The 24,280-nt window shown below is 42.5% G+C and overlaps 1 protein-coding gene across 4 annotated transcripts in view; it reads left to right on the top strand.

Annotated features, from left to right (window-relative positions):
- The window catches only part of dip2ba (disco-interacting protein 2 homolog Ba), a 44,197-nt gene extending 21,178 nt beyond the window's left edge, over positions 1-23,019 (top strand). Inside the window, exons 1-39 of one of the 4 annotated variants that reach the window (XM_046055986.1) lie at positions 1,269-1,457; positions 1,969-2,040; positions 3,803-3,958; positions 4,079-4,204; positions 4,463-4,705; positions 4,809-4,937; positions 5,316-5,327; positions 5,709-5,828; positions 6,240-6,437; positions 6,759-6,850; positions 6,931-7,041; positions 7,366-7,489; positions 7,799-7,908; positions 8,439-8,541; positions 8,887-8,951; positions 9,060-9,153; positions 9,450-9,569; positions 9,660-9,774; positions 11,413-11,552; positions 11,637-11,773; positions 12,276-12,356; positions 12,472-12,599; positions 12,747-12,861; positions 13,136-13,337; positions 13,514-13,626; positions 15,696-15,776; positions 15,993-16,116; positions 16,234-16,355; positions 16,730-16,841; positions 17,382-17,491; positions 17,977-18,107; positions 18,221-18,389; positions 19,153-19,323; positions 19,639-19,700; positions 20,007-20,064; positions 20,193-20,267; positions 20,488-20,662; positions 21,397-21,520; positions 21,647-23,019. In XM_046055986.1, the coding sequence (XP_045911942.1) occupies positions 1,319-1,457; positions 1,969-2,040; positions 3,803-3,958; positions 4,079-4,204; positions 4,463-4,705; positions 4,809-4,937; positions 5,316-5,327; positions 5,709-5,828; positions 6,240-6,437; positions 6,759-6,850; positions 6,931-7,041; positions 7,366-7,489; positions 7,799-7,908; positions 8,439-8,541; positions 8,887-8,951; positions 9,060-9,153; positions 9,450-9,569; positions 9,660-9,774; positions 11,413-11,552; positions 11,637-11,773; positions 12,276-12,356; positions 12,472-12,599; positions 12,747-12,861; positions 13,136-13,337; positions 13,514-13,626; positions 15,696-15,776; positions 15,993-16,116; positions 16,234-16,355; positions 16,730-16,841; positions 17,382-17,491; positions 17,977-18,107; positions 18,221-18,389; positions 19,153-19,323; positions 19,639-19,700; positions 20,007-20,064; positions 20,193-20,267; positions 20,488-20,662; positions 21,397-21,520; positions 21,647-21,899 (4,812 nt within the window). In that variant the 5' untranslated portion in view covers positions 1,269-1,318 and the 3' untranslated portion in view covers positions 21,900-23,019. Of the gene's footprint in view, positions 1-1,268; positions 1,458-1,968; positions 2,041-3,802; positions 3,959-4,078; positions 4,205-4,462; positions 4,706-4,808; positions 4,938-5,315; positions 5,328-5,708; positions 5,829-6,239; positions 6,438-6,758; positions 6,851-6,930; positions 7,042-7,365; positions 7,490-7,798; positions 7,909-8,438; positions 8,542-8,886; positions 8,952-9,059; positions 9,154-9,449; positions 9,570-9,659; positions 9,775-11,412; positions 11,553-11,636; positions 11,774-12,275; positions 12,357-12,471; positions 12,600-12,746; positions 12,862-13,135; positions 13,338-13,513; positions 13,627-15,695; positions 15,777-15,992; positions 16,117-16,233; positions 16,356-16,729; positions 16,842-17,381; positions 17,492-17,976; positions 18,108-18,220; positions 18,390-19,152; positions 19,324-19,638; positions 19,701-20,006; positions 20,065-20,192; positions 20,268-20,487; positions 20,663-21,396; positions 21,521-21,646 lie in introns of those variants that run through there. The other 3 variants (XM_046055988.1, XM_046055987.1, XM_046055989.1) reach the window with 3 other exon arrangements.
- Positions 23,020-24,280: the final 1,261 nt, after the last annotated feature.

The raw sequence follows: 24,280 nt of genomic DNA, 5'->3' as shown, positions 1-24,280 counted from the left end.
GCTCACAGGGTGGGGTAACGCTCATATCCTTTCCGCTGACCTCAGATTACACACACACACGCACACAGTCACTGTACTGTTATGCTCATGCTCACGCTCAAAACACCACATTCTTGCTCTCAAAACATACAGCTTTTCCTCTGTTTTCAAGCAGCTGTCACAGTCGCTCTGTCAACCCCTCAGTATCTCTCTGCCCACCGCCAGCCACAGAGCCACTGTGGCCGTGCCAGTCCACGCCTGTTGTCACGCCCCACACCAATACAGACTCCCCTCTGTCTGTGTTAATGACTGCCCTCCCTCCCATCTTTCCAACCCTCCCTTCCTCTCCCTCCGGGCACCACTCGAGCACCAGCACTAGGCTCGACAGAACCCTGTCTCCAACAACAATGACGCTCCAGTCCACTGCAATCAATTTGCTGCTGATTGCCGTGCTTGCATGTCTGTCTGTAAAGTGTTACCCCTTCACATAAACAAGTCTGTGGCATGTGTGAGAGAAGGAGAAACAAAAAAAAGGGACTGTAATTTGCTGCTGTGTTTTTCGTTTCAAGTAGATTTCAGGCTAGTTTGTGTACCCAGGCGTGAAGTCGGAGCTCAGTGCTGGCCACCCCATTTGAGCGTCTTTACGCAATAATACGCACCCGCTCAATCACACGCTCCCTCTCACTGAAACGGTCTCTGACTTACTCCCTCCTGCTCCTGTTCCGCTGTTTCTCATGATTTCACAGTGTTGTGAAACCTCAAGGGTTTTCTGCATGGGAAGGAACAGAAATATGAGTCCCAACCCATTCTGGACAATCTACATACTCGGCCCTAAGGGGAACTTACTTTCTGATTCTGTTGTTTTTCCAGGCGAACTCCTCACACACCAGCAGATAGTGGACTAGAGTGTGAGAAAGCTTTAAGACACAACACACAGAATCTGAGTCACACATGGGACAACCCCACCCAGTGCCGGCTTATCCAGCCCCCCCCCCCCCCATTCCCCCTTATTCTCTCCTCATTTTCTTCATCCACACACCAGGCTGTTGTTCCTTCTTACTCCATCCAGTAACTCTCACCATGTGTTTATCACCCCCTCCTCTTTAATCTTCTCCTTTTTCTCCTTGTATCAGTACGTGACTTGTTGTCACCGGATAAAGTGTGGAGGAGGTGTCGGGATTGAGGCTAAGCAGTCCTTTGGCAACATTGCACTTGACATAGTATACGGCACTATCACTGGACACAGAGGAAGGGGAATAACTGAGAGAGTGTTTGCATTAGTGGGATAGTTTGTTTGTGTGTGTATGTATGTTAGTGAACTGGATGGGGTGTGTCTCGCATGCATGTTTGCTGCACAAACAGATTGTGTGTTTTGGGGTCCCAGTTAAGTAGATTTTGTCTCGCTGTTGTTGCTCTCCAACAAACTCTGGTGACTGTGGGAGTCCTGCCAGTCCAAGGCCGAATGAGGAAGGGAAGGGGTGAGGCTGGGTGTACAGTGGGGAGAGGGGGGTAAATCCTTGAGTCTCATGTGAAACTGGCTCACATGGCTTTCTCTTTTCTCTGCTTACTATCCCAACTGTTCCTGATAGCCGTCAGTTTCGCCATTGTTCTCTGACCGGGCACAGTTATCTGCTAGTTGTCGTAATCATATTTGGGTTTCATAGCCCAGAGGAGGTATTTGTGCACTCATCATGTTTGTTCACCAGGGCTAATGTAAGGCCCCACAATGGTGTAGTTATCTCCTTGCCTTGTTGTGAATGGACTGAGCCGTCAACATGTGGAGTTCAGTAGATTTGGTTTAAAGAGGATTATTATTATGACTCAACCCGTGCAAATGTATTAGCTAAAGCAGAGGGCTGTGTGTTTGTGTGTCAGAGGAGTGCTGTGTGTACTTCATCTGGTTCATGTGTGTGTGTCTGTGTGCGCAGTTGCCTGGTGTTTGTGTGGTAATTATGACTAACGGTGTGGTGTCGCTGTCCTCGCTCCTAGGTGACATCACGCAGAAGGGCTATGAGAAGAAGAAAGCCAAGCTGCTGGCCTCCTACATCTCCCATTTGCCAAGTAAGAAACCCTCCCTGATTTACCTCATTTCACTTCCAAGCCTTGCTTCTCTCTTTCCTGTATAATTTCCACCTCATCTGTCAGCATTCTTGGTAATGTGGAAACTTAAAGTAATTACATCAGAACAGCTCATCAAGTCATTACTTCAGTACGCTGGAAGTTGGATCTCAGCTGATCATCAACAACTATAAAAAAACAACTATTTGAGTGTGTTTTAAAATGTGTTTTTCTCATCTTGATTTAAAAAAAAAAAAAAGTAACTTCACTGAATGTCCACTGTGACTGTGATTCTCTTTGTCCAAGTTGTCCAAGAGAATTCCTGGCTTTCTGTGGCACTCTAGTGGCCGAAATAGGAACTGACGTATGATAACCAAACATACAGGCACATCTCTTCTAATAACTGCACCACTGTAGAAAATCCCAAGAATAACAAAAACCACTGCATGCGTCAGAGTGTGTGCTGCCGATTTTGAAACTTTGAACACAATTTGCTTAAACCAGTTTCGGTTTACAAGAAGCCACAGAAGTAGGGAAGTACCAGAGTTTCACTGTACTACTACGAGCCAGTCACCTCTGTCCTCGTTGGTAAGCGGATCTGTTGTGTTTTTTTCTCAGCCACCTCACTCACATGAGGGTGTGGTCTTTCCTCAGGACAATTGCATTACATTAGCACTGGCATGAAAATATCCTTCTTGATGAGTCAATGTGAGCTAATTTAAAAAGTAGAATACTGAACGTCTTTTCCTGCTAGTTTAACCTTGGCCTTGTTTTTGACTTGAGCACACAGGGAATTGAAAAGGACTTTAAAAATCTAAATCTCATATGGATCACTTGCATATTTGAAACTTGAGTTACATTCCCATGGTTGTTAGTAGGGCTGGGCAATATGGCCAAAAATGTTATCACGATAAAAAAGTTTCGTATCATTTGATATCGATAATTATCACGATATATGTCAAATCATTATTTATTTCGAATTTATAGGCAGATTTTTGCTTCTGAGTGAAAATTGAAGAAACCAGATGGTTAATTATGTGGTTAAACCTTTCTTTATGGTCAGAATGTGACAAACACTTGATGCCAAACAGTGGATCACTTCACAAGTCTGAGGTATCTTTTTCAACAAAATAAATATTTTAATAGAAAAATTAAGTGCTAATTGGTTCTTGATTCAGATGAATTAAATCAAATATTTATTGACGATATATTGAACATTTATTATATTGTTATTGAGGAAAATTATATTGCGATAATTATCATTATTGTTTTATTGCCCAGCCCTAGTTGTTGTGAGTTCTGCTTTTTGTCATGTCATGGGCAGCTTGCCCCGGATGTATAAGCAGGTATTTGGAAGCTTTGAAACGCTAAAGGTTACTTCCTGCTCCTGCACCTGTCCCTTCGGGCCTCCTCATTTCTGTGAACCATCATATCCACTGAGACTCTGTTGCCCAGGCCCACTGGGAGGAGAGGACAGTTGTCTAAAAATACATTTGCTTGAATCTAGCCTAGTTTCATGTACTGCGTTAACAGTATAAGATACATCAGTCAAGTACTTGTCCTTATTTCACTTCATTCTCAAACACTCTCTAGTGAGGTTAAATTTAGAGAGCTTCTCGATGTATCATGTAATATTTATGCCTACATGCAGTTGTAATGGCATTATGTAAAGCAAAAGTGTGCAGCTTTCCAAAAGCTCGTGTTTGTTTGTTGTTCAGTAATGTTGCACTTATTGTCTTTGCACACACCTGCTTCTGTTCTGTAGATGTGGATCTTTCTCTGCCAGATGTACAGCTTTCTCCTGGCCACAGTGTCGACCCCAGCCCGAGTCCTGAGGCCCCGGGCCCCTCCACGTCTTCAGCCTCCAGACACCACCGCACACACCGCAGTGGAGGGGCCAGGGATGATCGCTACAGATCAGGTACACAGGATGCATACAGCGTACATAAAAAACACACACTTTTCACACAGCGATTTTCTCTTTCTTTCTGTGTACCCCGCTCATTTTTTCTCACCGTGTTTATTCTGTCTGTTTATGTAGATATCCACACAGAGGCTGTGCAGGCAGCACTGGCCAAACACAAAGAAGAGAAGATGGCACTGCCCATGCCAACCAAGAGACGCTCAGCCTTTGTCCAGTCGCCCATAGATACCTGCACACCTCCAGGTAAACTAAATTTGTCACACTCAGTGGGGTAGCTGGTCAGTGTAAGGAATATGGGACCTGCTTTTCATTTACAGTATAAACCTTCAGTCCCTCTGGATAAAGTGTCCACATGACTTAAGTGTTTATGGAGCAAGAAAGACACTGTGTCCCTGCCAACTGCAGGGGTGCTGCTCTGTAGCTGACAAAATTCCAAATGTGTCGTTTGGGGCTAAACAGTGTAAAAATATCTAAATAATCAGGATTTTCTCCTTCCATCAGACACATCTTCTGCATCAGAGGATGAGGGCTCACTGCGCAGAAAGGCAGCTCTCAGTGCAGTGCTGGCCCAGAGCCTGCAGAGCCCTGATTACTGGATCAACCGTTCCGTCCAGAGCTCCTCCACGTCCTCATCTGCTTCCTCAACCCTCTCCCATGGAGAGCCCAAGACCCAGCCACAGTCTCAGCCACAGCCCTCACCTGCTGCTTCCTTGTTGGCCGATGTCCTGGCTCACACACGCATAGGTAAACTTCACTGAAAAATAGCTCCAGTTATAATAAAGGATACACAACAGTGATGGTTGGCTGTTGCTATAATTTATGATGCTCACTCTCTCTTCTCCTCCAGAAAACAGTGTCCCCCCAGATGTGACATCCTCCACTCCACAGGAGAGAGGGTCAAGGGTGGACCTGCCTCCGGCGGTCAGGGGCATGAGCCGTGGACAGAGCCGCTCCAGCATGCTGGATACCGCCGACGGTACAATCACACGTACACAAATGTCTGTTGGTGGTATATATGCGTGTACCAGGGTGTACATTTCTGCTGTATGGGGAGCAAAATCACAGTAATTTTTTATTCCTGAAATTTGTTTAGTTCAGATTGGGAGATAAATCCATTTGCATGTCCTAATCATTGCACCATGGTGAAGTTTTCTGTCTTGCATTGATCGAATGTGGTGACCAAGCTGATTGGAGTGCACTCAAGCCCATAAACAATCTGCTCGTGTTCATCCAGAATTATCTGACCATTATCCTCATTTCACTGTGTGGTGAATGCTGCTAACAACAGATATTTTGTGTTCTTTCTTTTGGGTCCATTAATCCTGTCCCTGTCTTGCCTTTGATTTAAAAAAAGGAAAAAGAAAAGGTAATATAAATCGAAACTCGGGAAGGGGAGGGATGCTGAAGAGGCCCAGATCAGCTTGCTTTCCAGCCTGGTGTCTCTCTCTCTGTCTTTATGTCTGTCTTGTGTCATAGGTGTAGACGTAGAGAACGTCCTATATTTGTTTCCCTTAAGATCGTCCAATCTGTGTCTCCTCAAGTACCAGTTTCCCTTTTGAATCCTTCCTGCTGCTGACTCTGATCCTGACTGTGTGCTAGTGCATAGGGTTCTGCCTGTGTGCCTGTGTGCGTGTGATATAAAGTAGAGATCTGTGTTAGAATAGTTTTGCATGTGTGGGTGTGTGCACGTGTTTCTTTGGTTGTTTCCATATGTTTGTGACGCTGGCTGTTCTTGGTGTTTGTCCAGGCGTGCCTGTCAACAGCAGGGTGTCAACTAAGATCCAGCAGCTGTTGAACACACTCAAACGGCCAAAGAGACCACCGCTCAGCGAATTCTTCGTTGATGACTCTGAGGAAATTGTAGAAGGTGAGACATTGTGCATATGTGTTCATGTTTTGTTTTTCTTTTTGTTAGAAAAAAATGGGGGGAAAGTGAAATAATCATTAGGTATTAGCTTATACACAGGAGCACATTTATCATACATGAATCTTACCCATCCCACAGTTAATCAAAGCCGGAGAAAAAAAATGCCAAAATTATGTATCTACAATTTTGCACTAGCCAGAGAGAACTATTATTTTTAAAATAAACCACACCGGTCAGTAATGACAGTAGCAAGGAAATCTTGGCAGTTGAATGGTTGATGACACCCTTACTAATTGTCCACACAAGTTTCTTTGGCCACTCAGTTCTGTTGGATACTATAATAATTTTTGTGACATATCAGTTGTGTTGCCCCTAATCCTGTATCATATAATGACCTCTGTTATTGTCCAGTGCCCCAGCCAGACCCCAACACCCCAAAGCCAGAGGGACGTCAAATCATCCCAGTGAAGGGGGAGCCCCTCGGAGTTGTCAGTAACTGGCCCCCTGCCCTGCAGGCTGCCCTGGCCCGATGGGGGGCCACCCAGGCCAAGAGCCCTGCCCTCACTGCGCTGGATATTACCGGCAAACCCCTCTACACGCTCACTTATGGTGAGCAACACCCTCCATTCCTAGAAATGTTAATGTAGACGGTAAACAGCAAAGGTTTTTGTTCCACTTGTTAGTTTAGGAAGTTCATGTTATTGTGACCACCAAATGTAAGTGTGAGCTATTTCTTGCATATGATATGAGTTAAAGTGACTAAATATTTGTTGGCTTGAGCAGAATAACACCCACAGTACATTTCCTCTGGTGTTGAGCTACAGTGGGTTGTGGAGTTCAACTGTGCTGCATCAGTTATACAACATTAATACATGGTAAAAAAACAACAAACAGGACATTTTATAATCTTTTTTTTTTTCTTCTCCACAGGTAAACTATGGAGTCGCAGTCTGAAACTGGCCTATACACTTCTGAATAAACTGGGCACCAAGACAGAACCGGTCCTACAACCTGGAGATCGGGTAAGAGTCTGTTAGTCACCACTCAGTATGTAAAGTATAAAGGAACATGGAAAAGGAAAATAAGTTTTTCTGTTTCTTAGGTGGCGCTGGTGTATCCAAACAGCGACCCTGGCATGTTCTGGGTGGCTTTCTATGGCTGCCTGTTAGCCGAGGTCATCCCTGTGCCCATTGAGGTGCCACTGTCAAGACAGGTAACGACGTCAGTGTTGTCAAGTGAATTCCTCTGTGGTGATCTCTGAATAATACAAAATCAGATACAATTCTTTGTGGTCAAATAAAAACCCAGGGATTCAGAACGACTTCAGTCAAGTCTGAAATTTATGCCTAGAATTTATACCAAAAGCACGTAGTGTTGCTCCCCACAATGGCTGGTACATTTTATGACAATATCTGTCTGAGTTATCTTGAATATCGTGGCACTTAATAAATGGTAAACTATGTCAATTTTAACTGTGTAGCATACTGGCATCTCCTTGTTGTGTCATAGGTCTCTTGACCCTTGTCTCTCTCCATAGGATGCAGGCAGCCAGCAGATCGGCTTTCTATTGGGCAGCTGTGGTGTCAGTCTAGCACTCACCAGTGAGGTTTGTCTCAAGGGGCTGCCCAAGACACCAAACGGAGAGATCATCCAGTTCAAAGGTCAGTCAGACCAATGCAGTCATCTCTGGCCCAGTCTCTTTGGGAGACATTAGATAGACTCATTAAATGGAATATGATATTCACTGGCCAATTTAGGGCCTCAGCATGTGAGCAGGTGGCTCCCTGGTCACTCTGCTTGTAATGTATTGGCTGTTTACCTTTTGACCTTGAAACCAAGAGGTTGGCGAGTGAACATTGTCAATTTGGTGCGGCTCCAAATTAGTATGCCTAAACATACTTTTTATTTGCTTTATGTCAGCTAAAATGTTTCTCTGTGTCCCTTTGTGATGTTGTAATTATGTTTACTAGGATGGCCAAGGATGAAATGGGTAGTGACAGACACTAAGTACCTGACCAAACCATCCAAAGACTGGCAGCCTCACATCCCCACTGCCAACACAGACACCGCCTATATAGAGGTACATAGAATAACACTTTTAGCATTCCTATTTTGGTTATCAAGCACAGTTGAATAGATTTTACTGGTCATAAATAAATTATAGAACGATGTAGCTTCTATTTATTAATCCTCTGAAATTCTCAAGTAGGTTTCATTTTACTTTTCCAAATTCTTGAGTCACAGGATGGCTGAGCCTTTGCCATTACTGCCCCAAAACTGAAACGTCTTGCATGGGAAACTTGGTAAAGCGAAATTAAATGTTAGCTTCTAAGTGACTTTGGAAAACATACAATAACTTACTAACTTAAACATTTACCTGATAAAAAAGAGAAGATGTGAAAAAATAAATAGACTAATTAAATATATATTTTTTCAATTAATTACATTTATTTAACACTCCATAGTATGACTTCTTGTATTTATGGCCTTTTTATGCCATGTAAAGAAAATACTTTTAAAATTGAAACGTGAAATGTATTTATTTCCAGGTAGCTTGTGCTCCCATTTAACTTTGTCCTTGTTGATGTGTTTGTGTCTCTTCCACCAAAGTACAAAGCGAGTAAGGAGGGGACAGTGATGGGTGTTGCTGTATCCAAGATCTCCATGCTGACCCACTGTCAAGCCCTGTCGCAGGCCTGTAACTACTGTGAAGGTCAGAGCTCAGTGTCTTATGTAACTTATACCTCTCCCGCTTTTCTTACGCTGACTCTCTTTGTGTGTATGGGTGACATACTTAAGCAATATAAATTAAGGATTAAAGGTTCAACAGTGCTCCGCTCTTGAGCTCTTCAGCAGCACGTTTCATGGGCAACCTGCCCCATCATTTATTTTCACTCTCTCCCTTCTCAAAGAGAGACACCTCAGAGAAGATAAGCTGAGATTAGGGAGAATATACACTCTAATGGACCACAAAATTAAATATTTGAAGGCACCTAAGTTAAGCATCTTTTACAGCTGGTGATTGCACATCATGTGTTTTTGTGTTTTTATGTCACAGGGGAGACACTGGTCAATGTGTTGGACTGCAAGAAGGATATGGGCCTGTGGCATGGCGTCCTAACGGTGAGATTGAACGCAACAATTTGTACTGTATATCCAGACCAGTTGAAATGTTTTAACTTTGATATGTAGCACAATATGACATTGACAATATGTGTATGATTTTTCCAGAGTGTCATGAACAGAATCCACACCATCACAGTGCCATATGCTGTCATGAAAGCATGTCCCATGTCCTGGGTGCAGAGGGTCCACATTCACAAAGGTTCAGCCAATGTTCAATCTTTCCATATGTGTATAGTTTCATTATTTTATTCTCTCTCTCTCTCTCTCTCTCTCTCTCTCTGTTAAGATAAACATATTTATCTTACAGATTACATGAAGAAAACAAAAAAAGGGTGTTGTTAAAATATGTTATTTCAAATTATAAAAGTAGACAAGTTAAGTTGAATTTGGAAACCTGGAAACAAAAGTCAAGGAGAAACAGTATAGCACTCACAAACTGTAAATACAGTATGTAAGTGCAGCATGTATAACATTATTCCCCTTGCCCTCTGATAGCACGTGTGGCCTTGGTGAAGTGCCGTGACCTCCACTGGGCCATGATGGCCCATAAGGAGCAGAGGGACATCAACCTGTCCTCCATACGCATGCTTATTGTGGCTGATGGAGCAAACCCATGTAAGTGACTTTGTACAGATATTTTAACATGTTGGATTGTGAATTTTGACCCTGTTTTGCCAATGTTTTTTATCTGTTGTTTGTTTTCAGGGTCTGTGTCATCGTGTGATGCCTTCCTGAATGTGTTTCAGTCTCATGGTCTGAAGCCTGAGGTGATCTGTCCATGCGCCACCTCTCCTGAGGCCCTGACTGTGGCCATACGAAGGTATGCTCTGGAAAGAGACACTCTGATACTCAGGAGTTCAAAATTGCTGCCATTTTGCTTGCAAAAATAAGAGTCATTTTACAATACTCACCATTAAGTAACTCACATTTATTGTGTTAGTTTGTTGACATGTTAAAAAATCATTATGTAACTGACCACCTGACTTGTCTAAGATGTGGCAAGATGACCAAATAAGAGGAACAATGGCAAATAAACAAAGCATGTGATTTTAAAACCAACTGCATGACTTTTGTGCTTATTCATCTAGCCACTTAAAAAATCACATTTCATCCCAACATCATATTTTTCTGAGTTCAAGTTAAAAAATGATGTCTTGCTTAGCTCAACTGGTACAAGGCTGGCTCAATTCCAGTCCGTGGATCATTGCTTCACATCATCCCCCCTCTCAAATCATGTGATTTTTACGTTACTTCATCTGTCCACTGACTTTGAAAGCGAGACTTGTTTTGTGTATCAGCTAGGGCTGCACGATTAATCTAATCGCAATCGCAATGTCGTCATGCGCGATTACATAACCGCAAAAGTGTGGAAGGACGACGCTGAAGTTAGCTTCCGATTCGGCAGTTAAGGGGAAAGTAAGTGAAAGTTAACTTACGTTGCTGAGCGACCGAATCTCTGCTTTTTGCACCTCTTACTGCTGTGAAAGCTGTTATGCATTTTAGGCAAAGCATTAACTTAATTTCTCCTTAACTTTCCCCTTAACTGCCGAATCGGAAGCTAACTTCAGCGTCGTCAGAAAAGGTGTGTGTGACGCTCAACACACAACAGAGCAACGACAGAAATGCCGGTTCTCCGGTCGCTCTGTGTCAGAGACAGAGAGACGTCATCACTAACGTTAGCTGTATCGGTGCCTTTTGTTGTTCAACATGTTCAACTTTTCACAGAGCCGACGTGCTTGTCAGTCACTTTTAATCAACCGACCAATCACAGCCTGGATGGGGCGGGACATTAAAAAAATTTTTGACGTGCTACAGAAAACTTTCAAATGTTGAACAATATGATTATTGACAAGTTAGTACTTATCATTAACAAATGAGAGACCAATATAGAGCTTTTGATTGCACAAGAATTTAATTTTAAAAAAACAACCCACAGAAATTTTGTTATATGAAATTATAATGAATGCTGTACATTATTGTTATACTAACAGTAAACTATTAACTAAACATTATACTCTTTATTTAATACACTCATGTACAGTTCCTACTTCAGGTTGTGGATAGAGATTGCAGTAGACAGATGGACATTGAGTGCCAGTGTGCCAATATTTGTTCCTTGCCTAGCCGCCTCCTCTGTAGAGCAACACGCTCCGCTTGTTCTGTTTTACATCTGTTTTACTAGTTGTTGTTATAAATATTTTTTATTGTTTAACTTTCTTCAAGTTGAGAAATACACATTTCAAAATGTCAGTATTTCGCTCATTCCTTGATAATTAAGTAAGCAGACTCATAGTACCATTTGTTCCATTGTAATCAAATCGCAATATTGTCCACAATAATCGCAATATGACCTTTTCTCCAAATTGTGCAGCCCTAGTATCAGCAGACCTCAACATTGTGTTACCTTTTTTTTCTGCCTTCCTGTGTGACCCGTTGACTTCGCTTTCGCTCTCTGAAGGCCTGGTGCACGAGGAGCTCCACTACCAGCCAGGGCCATCCTGTCCATGGGTGGGCTGAGCCACGGGGTGATCAGGGTGAACACAGAGGACAAGAACTCTGCTCTCACTGTTCAGGATGTGGGCCACATCATGCCTGGAGGTTAGCCGCTGCACTTGGCTTTAATTGGCACTATTCAGGTACGTAAACATACATAATGTTAATGTGATCCGTTTTGTGTTTCAGCTCTGATGTGCATTGTGAAACCAGACGGGCCCCCTCAGCTGTGCAAGACAGATGAAATAGGAGAGATTGTCATCAACTCTCGGGCTGGAGGCACCATGTACTACGGCCTGCCTGGTGTCACCAAGAACACATTTGAGGTTTGTCAAAGTTTAAAACTCATGTTTAGGAACTGCCTAGGACTCATTCCAGTCTGTTCTTGATACTGTAGAACTCATAAAAATGTGTGAGACAAGAGATGTAAATCACAATTCTACCAAAAAATCATGTTAAAACCTGAGAATGAACTTCCTGGTCCCCTGCTTCTTGTCGAGTGTGTGTCTGTGGATCACTTCCAGTCCCCCCTTGACCCTGCATAGGATAAGCTGGTTTAGAAAATGGATGGATGGGAAAGAAGCACATATTTAAATAATCACTAGATGAAGCCACAGTGTATTTATTCCATCATTCACTGAGAACAAACTTCATAAGAAGTTGATAAGAGTGTTTCTGTCCAAGACATTTTATTTCCTAAACTAAAATTTTAACTGCAGTAACACAATTTGTAAGCCACATTTCTAAGACCTTTGAAAATAATGCCAGGGTGAGACATACTGTGCTGTGTGTTTGAGTTCAACGTGTGATTTCTCTGCTAATCTGTAGGTGATCCCTGTTAACCAAGCTGGAGCACCCATAGGCGAAATTCCCTTCAGTCGGACTGGTCTGCTTGGATTTGTAGGACCGGTGAGGCACACGCATACAGACAAATAAAAAGAGTCAGCTTTCTGAAATTTGACTGGAGAAATAAGGGCAGTGAGACTTCTGTGTTCCTTGCTGAGTCAACCTTCCTGCTCCACAGGGCAGTCTGGTGTTTGTTGTGGGGAAGATTGAGGGGCTGCTGATGGTGAGCGGGCGACGCCACAACGCAGACGATCTGGTGGCCACCGCGCTAGCAGTGGAGCCTGTCAAAACAGTTTACAGGGGGAGGTGAGACACTTGACTGCTCCCTGTGAGCCAGTGTGCTTCATTCACTGTTCTTTTTGTGTGTACAATTTCACCCCATTAGAGGCTGCTTGGATGCACACAAACACCAGTAGACCATTTCTGTAATACATGTTCATGTCATTCATGCAGGATTGCTGTGTTCTCCGTGACGGTGTTTTATGACGAGAGGATTGTGATTGTGGCAGAGCAGAGACCTGACGCCAGTGAGGAGGACAGCTTCCAGTGGATGAGCCGAGTACTGCAGGTAAATCACATACATCTTGTCACCTGCGGTGAATAGTGAGTAAATATTTTCTTTTTTGTTTATTTAGGTGTACTAACTAACTCTTGTTGTGTCACACATTCTCTCTTTTTATGCCTTTAGTTCTGTTTGAAAGAGCTATGTGCCTTTCAAAATCATGATGGACTTGTTTGTACTGAGTTTCTCAAACCTTGAAACAACAAGGACTTTTTTATAGTATACTGTGTTAATTTTGCATCCATTAAACTATATCAAGTAATGTGTGTTTTCTGCACAGGCCATCGACAGTATCCACCAGGTCGGCTTGTACTGCCTCGCGCTCGTCCCAGCCAACACCCTCCCAAAGACTCCCCTTGGAGGTATCCACATCTGTGAAACCAAGCAGAACTTTCTGGAGGGAAACCTGCACCCCTGTAATATTCTCATGTGCCCGCACACCTGTGTTACCAACATGCCGAAGCCACGGCAGAAACAGCCAGGTAGACTGCCTCAGACCGTATCTACCGATGCTTATTATATAACATCACTGCAAAGAAGGAAATATCAGAAGTATTACATATTTATTATGTTTGTTTTGTTGGCATCACGTCTGATTAATTCAGCGTTGAAGGTGTGTCACTGTATAGCTGACTCTGATTGTCTTTGATCTGTTCAGTGGATGTTGGTCCTGCTTCTATGCTGGTCGGGAACTTGGTGGCGGGGAAACGGATCGCCCAGGCTATAGGCAGAGAGCTGGGTGTGGTGGAGGACCAGGATCTGATCCGAAAGGTACTGTCAAAAAGACCATGAACCACACTTTGACCATGCTTGACCCTCGATTATAGTACTGTGAACTGTTATATCTAAAGCAATCTGTAACTGTGACTCTAACATTAAGACCTGGACAGTGAGCCAAAATAAACTTCATGCGGTTGCTATTTTTAGTCACTGTATATAACATGCTACAGTATATTAGAGCTCCAATGGTTAGTCCGTTAATAAACGGCAACTATTTGATAATTGTTTGGGTGATTTATGAAGCGAAAATGCCAAATATGTGATGGTTTCAGCTTCTCAAATGTTATGTTAACATTATTGTAATCTGAATATTTTCCTGTTTTGGACTGTTGGTCAACACAAGTTTAGGAAATTGTGATGTTAATCAAGAAAATAACCAAATTCAGTTATCATGAAAATAATCTTTAGTACCAATCCTACAGTACTATAAGAAAAAGAAATCTTTTCAAATGAAACTGAAATTGCTGTAAATGTGTTTACTGAGTTAAAGATGACCCCTGTAACAGGGGAAAGTGGATGCTGATGTCTTATCCTAAAACTATTGTTGTTCTGCCTTTACTTCGCTTGGGTTGGGCTTTAGCTCTGTATGTGGCCCACCATGATGGTAAGGCTCTAGTCTGGCCCCCACCCGTCTTTGCTTCTGCTGCTTCTGTCAGTCACGATGTGCTTTTGCATCCGTGATAGCCCAACGGCCACCAGCAACAGCTTTGGCCCGACGCACAGAGATGACTGTCCAACCTGGCTCCTTGGCCAGCAGGGGTCCACACACTTACACTAATATACAGCTAATACATTAAAAATTAAGTTAAGTGCGGTTCTCCATTTATCAGTCGCCCATAAATGACCTTCATCACCTTTTAAAATGGGAGTTGGCCAGCAGCCTTCTAGCTCTGCCAAACCAAACACTCAGCAGTAGATTAACTGACCATATACATTTATATTGAATAAAGTTTTTTTTGTCTTTCTTAGTTTAAAGAAGTAATAACAGACTCTGAGGAAGTGATTAGAAAGAGTCTCCTGGCATATGCAACCATTTAAGATCTTGTCATCATATACTGTGATACATAATGCTAATGTCTTAATAAGCCCAAGAATAAAAGCATTAGTTAGGAACAAATTTGCTGTGCACCTCTGCTCGCTGTGTTCACTGTGATGCCCCCACGTGTAGCATGGCTTGATGAGTTGTCCAGACAGCCGGTGTGCATGATGTGACTTCCTGATTTTCATTGTTGACCAGAGCACGACCTGTAGAGAGAGAGAGAGAGAGACGCCAATATGTGACACTGCTGTATATTATGTTTGTTTGTACACAGATCGTTTTTTATTTTGTTACTTTATGTGTTGCTTAATGTTAAAAGTACATCTTTGCTTTCCTGTCTTTTTTGGTCCTGTACACTGGCCAGTTCCTTTAGCTTATTGACACTACTGATCAAAATGTTTATAATGCATTTAATATTGCCTATGTATTTAATTGTAAAAATAGCCAGTGGATTGTTCCTTTGGTTTGAGAAATAGTACACCGAGGCACTAAAATGTTGAAACAAAATTGTCATGACCATTTGTTTTGAAGGGCCGTAGCTTGTTAGTTTTTGTCAGTGGCTCCAATTTGCCTCCTTCCAGGTGCAGATGGTCCCAGCATGACATTGCACTTGGCAAAAAAACAAACAAAAAAAACATTTCTCTGGACACTTCCATACTCCTGTTGTGTGCTTATGTGTCTCTGTGTGAGAGGTGAAAAGCATCACAGAATATCAATGACATACTTTAAGATGTTTCCTGTTCTCTATTCCGCACTGAGTAAGTTTTTTTTAAGTAAACAAATGTATCTGTTGTCTGTGAGAGGTCTGTTAATTTTTGGCTGGATGATGTATGAAACGCAGTTACGGTGACTGTTTAGGCGAGCTTTTATGTTTTATCTATCTGTTGATCATTTTTTATATGGATACTTGATGCAGCTTTGTGTGTTTTTTTTGTTTTTTTAGTTTTTATTTTGGGATACATGTACTACATGAAGTCAGTCCATCATTAATGTTTATATGATGACACACTCTCTTCACCAGCACCAGTTCCTGTCTGAAGCTCTGCAATGGAGAGCTCAAACTGACCCAGACCATGTCCTGTATGTGCTGCTCAATGCCAAGGTAGATCAAACACACACACACACACACACATACAAACACACACACACACACACACATATCCAATTAAACTGAGAAATCAGTTAATAGTAAGAATCAGTGTGTTTAAGATAAAGATACTGACACAAATAACAGTTCTTTTACCTTTGGTGATAGCACTAATGGTGATCCATTTTGTTGGGTGTATCTTCAGCTGTACTTCCTCTGTTTTTACTGTAGGGGGTGCCAGTTTGCACCGCCACTTGTGCTCAGCTGCACAAGAGAGCAGAGAAAATCACAGCTACCCTAATGGAGAGAGGAGGCCTCAACACCGGAGACAATGTGGTGCTGCTTTATCCCCCAGGTAAACACACACAATCACACCCCTCGTCATTGTAGACAGACATTAAGATAGTGCCACTGTTTAATTTGCCTTTATTTTAGTTCACAACATTCCCGTCTGTCTCTTATTTTTCTACAGGTATTGACCTGATTGCTGCCTTCTATGGCTGTCTCTATGCGGGTGTCATCCCTGTGACGGTGCGACCGCCCCACCCACAGAACCTGGCTGCTACTCTCCCCACTGTCCGCATGATCATCGATGTGAGTGCACTCCCCGGTGACTGTGTCACAAAAATCAGAAATTGATTTTCTGATTGATGGTGGTTTCTGTTACATCAATCAAGCTTTACCAAAGCATAATAGAGTCATTAATGTAAATCACAACAAGTTGTTTTCAGACTCTTTAATTGGTCGGTGAATAAATCCCACCCAGATTCAGTGACATAGTTTTGCTGTTGACCCTTATAACTGATTTCCTTGGAGGGAAGCAAATAAAATAGAATTTTAACGATAATTAAATGCCTTTTATTTGAGAAACACCTCGTGAATGGAGGATTTTTACCAGAGGTCACCGTTAAAGTGTGGTAGTTTGTGTCGTTAAATGAAGTCCTTTGTGTGTTTGCTGGGTGTTACAGGTGAGCAAAGCAGCCTGCATCCTCACCACTCAGCCTCTCATGAGGATCCTCAGGTCCAGGGAGGCTGCTGCCAGCGTCAACGTCAAGACGTGGCCCACTATCATCGATACAGGTGCTGGGCTCTGTTGGGATCTGTTGAAATTAGAAGCATTAGGCATGATGTGAAGGAGCTGACCACAGTTACATAAGCATGGCATTGTGTACTTTACTGCCTTTATGACACATCTCTGGGGGCGTGCAGATTTAGCACAATAAATTCAGATTAAAAAATGTTTTCCCCTTCTGGCCAGAAGGTGTCTGGTTTGCCTAACTTTAAACACATTGGGGGACCCTAATGTTGACCAAAAGCTACTCTCGGTAGTGTGAAATATGTTCAGCAAACATGGAACCTTTTGTTATAATAACAAAGTTACACCTGAACACAGCAGCACTGTGATGATGTAGGAGTGATGGGTTATAAATAAATGCATAGCTCTTTAAAATGCACATTAAAAAAAACACATTTACATCTGAAATTATACCATTCTCCCACTCAATAAAAACACTAAACATTCCCAATAGCAGACAATACCACCAACAGTAACAGTGAAAGTATGTGATTAATTTTTGTCCAGTAAGAAAATAACAAAAAGTCACTGCCCTCTTCTCCCAGATGATCTCCCCAGAAAGCGGCCTCCACAAATTTATAAGCCCCCTACAGCTGAGATGCTGGCCTACCTGGACTTCAGTGTGTCCACCACAGGCATGTTGACCGGAGTCAAGGTAAATTACTCTCACAAAATCATGCTTATCATATATAACACGAGTTAACACACCCCCCCCTCCACTCAGAAATGCGTTTTGCTTGTCACTTCACTTCACAACATTTGTAGATTCATAGATCAGGATTTGAGGAATAAGGACTAATGTATTTTAAACATTTTTTACAAGGTGATTTAACTTTTTTTATTTTAAAAAGAAATCAGACACAAATTATAATTCAAAGTATGTCTTAAAAACATGGGAAGGTAAATAAATACTCATCAGTTTAGCCAGAGATGTGGTGAGCAATACTGAAGGTGGCAACACATGTTGATGCGTTTAGAAATGTAGGCGTGCAATATTAATACACAGTTAATACATGTTACAGACTCTAGTCACAGGACGTGAATAGTATTTTAGTGTGTATATATTTATTGTTTTATTGGCAGCACTTGGTGAATTTGCAGCATACAGAATCTTCAAAGAGTTTGTCTATTTCTCATCAGATGTCTCACGCTGCGGTCAGTACTCTGTGCCGCTCCATTAAGCTGCAGTGTGAGCTCTACTCCTCACGACAAATAGCCATCTGCCTGGACCCCTATTGTGGCTTGGGCTTCGTCCTGTGGTGCCTCTCCAGGTAACGCACGCCCACACACACACACACACACAGACTGAATATCATATTTCATATAACGTGATGTCCCTGTACATGTGGCGTCGTTGCTGTTAACGAGTGTGTTTTCACCCCAGTGTTTACTCAGGTCACCAGTCCATCCTTATCCCTCCCCTGGAGCTGGAGAGCTCGCTGCCTCTGTGGCTGAGCACGCTCAGTCAGTACAAGATCAGAGACACCTTCTGCTCCTACTCTGTCATGGAGCTCTGCACCAAAGGTCTGGGCACCCAGACAGAGATGCTGAAGGTGAGGATTGCACTCACACACACCGAAAATAATCTGTCACATTCGCACTTTGAAATGACCACTCTGTCATTACTCTCATAATAAACAATAAAATCACAATAAAATGGGTTGCATAGGAACCTTATCTGCTGTGTAGGCAATTTAACACCTACCTAATTTAATAATTTGAAAATTATTGTTTTTATTTGTTTTTGTGCATTTAATGCCTCTGTTAAGGAGCTGACAGTAGGGACAGAAAACAAAACTAGTAGAGGGATGAAATATTGCTACAACGTTGCAACAAGGGTCCCCAGCCGGACTTGAACTGTGAAGTTTATTTTTGTTTTTGTTTTTTTAAGGGTGTAATGAGAACAACTGAATTGGACTTTTCTGCACTTACAATAAGTAACCAATTAGAATACATGTCACCTTTAGTTACTCAACAAAATTAGACATGTTTTTGCAGACTTGTGTATAATGGACTTGTGTACCTAAGGATACAAAAATGATAAATGGGAACAAAGAAAACGCCAGTATTTTGTCAACACTTTCAGGCACATTCAGATCAGACCATGCATGGCAGATAAATTGCGTACTAGTACTAGTCATAATTCTGGTGTGTGTTGTTCAGTGTAGCTCAGTATCTTTAATCATTCTGTTTTCCTTCAAAGCACTACGGGGGGAAAAAGAAGTCCTCTAATGCTGAGTTCATGTTTGTGTGTCAAGCTCAGTCCACACATTGCTGTTAAAAGTGTGAATAACCTTTAGCCGTGCATGTCTCCAGGCTCGGGGTCTAAATCTGTCGTGCGTGCGGAGCTGTGTGGTGATAGCAGAGGAGCGTCCCCGTCTCGCTCTCACGCAGTCCTTCTCCAAGCTCTTCAAAGATCTCGGCCTGTCGCCGCGCGCTGTCAGCACCGCCTTCGGCTCCAGGGTCAACCTGGCCATCTGCCTGCAGGTTGGTTTCTCATGACCTACACTGAATTGTCTCATGAGATCACTCTGCATATTTTTACTTTCCCTAGTTCAACTTCAACATTCTTGTGTGTCGTATGAATTTTTTAGTCTGCAGTGTTTACTTACCACATGCATGCTTCTTTATTCTTCTCCAACCTTAAATATTACTGAACAATAATAACCTATTGATTAAATGATATTATATGATATTGAATAAAATGATGATATTGATATTGTCTAAATGGGCCAGCAAAGCTTCAGGTTCAATTAGATCTGTCACATTACAGGGTGTTTATTTTCCTCTGTGTATCCTCAGGGCACTGCTGGACCAGACCCCTCCACCTCCTACGTTGACATGAAGTCTCTGCGCCACGATAGGTAAGACAGGAAACTCTTGTAACCAGAACAAAGACAACTAAAGTCACATGATCCCACTGCTGAAAACTAACAATGGTGGGTCGGTCAGATCGAACCAAGGGCATAGATTTTATTTTATTAGGGCAGGGTCTGTGGGTCTTCCCGCAGGAAATGTACATCAGTGTAAATGGAAATGTCCGTATTTATGTAGAGGAAATTCAGGCACCAGGTGACATTTTGAAATAAAATTGAAAAGAATGCAGTAAGGCTCTCTACACCTATGAATTGGACAGAATTGACAATCCATCTTTTGTCCTTGTCCCTCAGGGTGAGGCTGGTTGAACGAGGAGCGCCACAGAGTCTTCCACTCATGGAGTCAGGCACAGTAAGTATTGATTATTGACTAAAAAGACTTGTGTGTTTGATGCTCTCACCGGCCAAAGGCCCAGAGAGGTAATGGAAGTCGTTGTATTATCCCTGAAGCTAAAATCTCTTCCTATGTTCTCCTCTAAGATCCTACCAGGAGTGAGGGTCATCATAGTCAACCCAGAGACCAGAGGCCCTCTGGGAGATTCACATCTTGGGGAGGTGAGTGGGGCCTTTTCATTTTCCTCCTAGGATTCTGCAAAATATTGAGGGGTTTCACCTGCACAGAGTGAGATGAGCACGGCTATTCGACACAAAATGCACTTGATTCATTTGAGTGTATTTTTTTTAAATCTCTGATTTACTGTGAAAATCTGTTACTTCAGATTTTTGAGCAGTGTGAAAAGGCTACATCCATGTTGTTTGTTTTGTCTTTGTTCAGATCTGGGTAAACAGCCCTCACAGTGCCAGTGGCTACTACACCATCTACGGCGAGGAGAGCCTGCAGGCCGATCATTTCAACACCAGGCTCAGCTTTGGGGAGCCCCACACTCTGTGGGCCAGGACGGGCTACCTGGGTTTCATAAAGCGGACTGAGCTAACGGATGCAAGTGGAGGTGAGAGGACATTTGAAAAAAGTTGACCTTATGCAGGGCCCCTCTGCCTTTTCTGTTTTATTAACATTGAAATTATGACTGTGACAAGTGATTTGCTTTGGGCCCCTTTTATCGATATCAATAACATATGCTTTCACAATATGTATAATTTTATATTGCAACATCAACATATATCATGAGATTGAAAAGTTTCTGAAAAACATGATTCTCCATACCAAATTCGATACCACGTTAAAAACCAAAAACAATTTCATGTACTTCCATGTACTTCCGCATACACTCCTTTAATAAATTCTATAATGTTAACAAAAAGTACTCCCATACACGACTCTTACCATTTTTCTTTTCGACGAGTCGAGGAGGAGCAGTCGCTGCAGTTGCACTTGTCGAAAGTACAGACATGTCTTCAGAATTTTTGTATCGACTTAGTACCAAAGTATCGGCTCTTGTGACATCCCTAAGTTAAAGGATAATTTTTTATTTTTTTATTTTTAGTCACTCATAGTAATTGTTGGACGTAATTGTGATTGGCACAATTGCCCCAAAGGAATATGTTGTAGCCACAGCAGCCGGTTTGCGACTGCCGGCTGAAGCTATCTACTGCACGTGTTCCAAAACCCTTTGTACCATTTTAACACCAAAATATTTGAAAATAGGACCCAAGTTTAAAAATACAGAAATGACATGGTCCATAACTATAAATAATAAAATACGTATTTTTTTTTCGTCTACAGATCGTCATGATGCCTTGTTTGTGGTGGGCTCCCTCGATGAAACATTGGAGTTGAGGGGGTTACGCTATCACCCCATCGACATCGAGACGTCTGTATCCCGAGCCCACCGCAGCATCGCAGAAAGGTGAGGTTCTTCAGTTAGTACTGGTCATTTTCATCATTCACATTTTTCTTTACGCACTCCCTGAGAAGGGCCACAGCCTCTGATTCAAGCAGTAACACAGAAAACATGTGACTGAATTCCCCTCAGTGCTGTGTTTACATGGACCAACCTGCTGGTGGTGGTGGCGGAGCTGAGCGGCTCGGAGCAGGAGGCCTTGGACCTGGTGCCGCTCGTCACCAACGTGGTCCTGGAGGAACACCACCTCATCGTCGGGGTGGTGGTCATCGTGGACCCCGGGGTGATTCCCATCAACTCCAGAGGAGAGAAGCAGAGGATGCACCTGCGGGACTCCTTCCTGGCAGACCAACTGGACCCCATCTACGTGGCCTACAACATGTGATCGCCCTTCACCAACTGATGAAAATGCAGAAAACTGAGCCAGGCTCTGAAAAAAGACATGTGGGTGAGCGACACAGGGGTGCAATCAGTAGTGATCCCAGTGTTAAACCTCAGACACACATTCAAAACACCAAACTATGTGGGAATGCGAGAACAGTACACGAGTACTGTAATGAGAACGTGCTTCCCTTTCAGAAACTGTTCTGTCTTTTGCTTCCACCTGCTCAATCGCTGCAGTCCAGGTTCACTGACTTTTCAACTGAGGGAGAAGGATGTTTTCTCTCCTCTTGATAGTAGATTCATCTGCCAACTGGAGGAAACGTGATCTCCTTCCTTTCTGTGCATCCCACTTCTCCCTCATAGCTCCAATTCATGTTTTTTTTAAAGACCTTTTTAATTACATACTTTTATCAAAGAAAGAAATCCTCCCCTCCTCCCGTTCCTTGGTTTTTATCCTGAACCATTCATCCCCATGTGTTTTCTTTGTTTGTTTTTAACCCCCTCGATTCTTCAAGTCAGGATGGCGCACTGGAACTGCTGAGAGGAGCTGGAACTTTCCCCTCTTGCACTTTAAGTCCTCGCACCTCTGAGTCCACTTCCTGTCCCATCTGCCTCAAGGGGACACACCCCCTCCCCCATGTTTGGTGCTTTTTTACAAGAGCAAATCCACATCAGTATTACAAAGTGCCACCAGCAAGTGCAGCCCACAGGGGCGGTCCTGACATCACACCTTTTCTACCAGGTGCACCGTGGCTTTCACCTCCCATCACATACTGTGTTTGCCAGCAGATATGCATTCAGGCATTACAAAATGTCCTAAAAAAACCTCATGAATTATTTGTTGATGTGGGAAAAGAAAGACTGGCTTCATAGACATACAAACCTGGATATCACAGATGATCTTTAATGGGCAGAAACACAGATTCATTTTCATTGTGAGTAGGAGTCCGTTAGATAGTCCTTATGACTGTGAAGTACTAATACATATTTTCCAAAGCACCAATTTTCAGAAGAAGGTTTGAAGGTATACCTGATGTTTAGGTGTGCATGCTAATTTGGAGTACAATCAATGCGGGCTAAAAAAAAAAAGAAACTAATAAGCCAAGGAGTCACACAGCAATGGATTGGTTGGTTCGGCAGTGCGTATGCTGAATATTTAAGCAGAGCTCAGCCCCAATACGTGACTTGCGTGTATTACATTCCCCTAACCATCTGGATGTAAAAATACATTTCGAACACTTTCTTTTCTAATACAGCCAAAAATGACAGTTATTCTTGATTTTCTTTTTGTAAAACACAAGCAAAATGTTTTTATGAAAAATCAACCTATAACAATGGTTACCGATGATAAAATTTATAATTTTGGTTGAGATTGTAAAATTGAGCAGGGGATCTATGTCGTTTCTACCACCTTTTGTTTGGATTACGAAACCGAGGCAGCAGAAATAATATTTTTTCATCCAGAAGCTTAGAAGAGTCTTTGAAGAGTCTGGTAAGTGTTGCTAAACGACCTTCTGTGTTTTCCAAAGTCCCGTGGATCGAATGTAAAGGCGTAAACTGGGGCTAGGCAGAGCTGGCAGATTGAAGCTCGACAGTTCATTCTTGACTTTGAAAACAGTTTCCCCGGCAAAAACAAATCTCAACTCAAAGTCGACTTGTCTCTTGTTCCAGCCATATCGACCAGTTTTCATTAGCAGATTGATCTTAAAGTCATAAAAACATCTGCAGTTCTTTGACACGTGAGCAGACTCTGTCTGCTGCTGAGGACTGGCCTGTGTAATACAACTGAAGGCTCCAGAACAAGCGAGTAAGTGGACCTCGAGTTTGACCTTCGGTCTGTGTGTAGTTTCCCATGTCAAAGCAAAGAGCATCCATCATTTAATGTCTGCGTCAGAGTCGATTAGATAAATGTAGATCATCAGAAGGCAAGTCAGTGCCTTTTTATTGCACCATCGTGACATTTATAATCACAGACTGTTGAATTTCCTAAAAATAAGATATCAAGAATGAGGACATAACTTTGCCTTACTAAACCTGTGGAACTTTAGTACTTTTTATGTTCAGTCCCTCATTTCTAGCTGTACTAAAAGTGTATTAAATTACCTATACCACCATTTTGCACACGTGGAATCAGACCAGTTTGTAACTCAAAACACACTCGTATCAACTTTTTTTTTTAGTTGTGGGGGGGGTGCATCTTGTTGTTTTACGAAGGTGTTAGCGGTCATGCCTTTCTCATTTCATCATCAATTTATGAATGTCTGTAACACTGAAAAATTTAGGAATGAACAGAAAATCATTAAGCGACCTGTGATTTAAAAAAAGGCCTAATCCTCCTGTTTAAAAAAAAAAGGGGGGGGGGGGGGGGGAAAAAAAAAAGGG

This window comes from Micropterus dolomieu, linkage group LG08 (genome assembly GCF_021292245.1).
Source record: "Micropterus dolomieu isolate WLL.071019.BEF.003 ecotype Adirondacks linkage group LG08, ASM2129224v1, whole genome shotgun sequence".
Lineage (NCBI taxonomy): Eukaryota > Metazoa > Chordata > Actinopteri > Centrarchiformes > Centrarchidae > Micropterus > Micropterus dolomieu.
The sequence above is the reverse complement of the archived record's forward strand: the minus strand, read 5'-3'. Positions and strand labels throughout refer to the sequence as shown.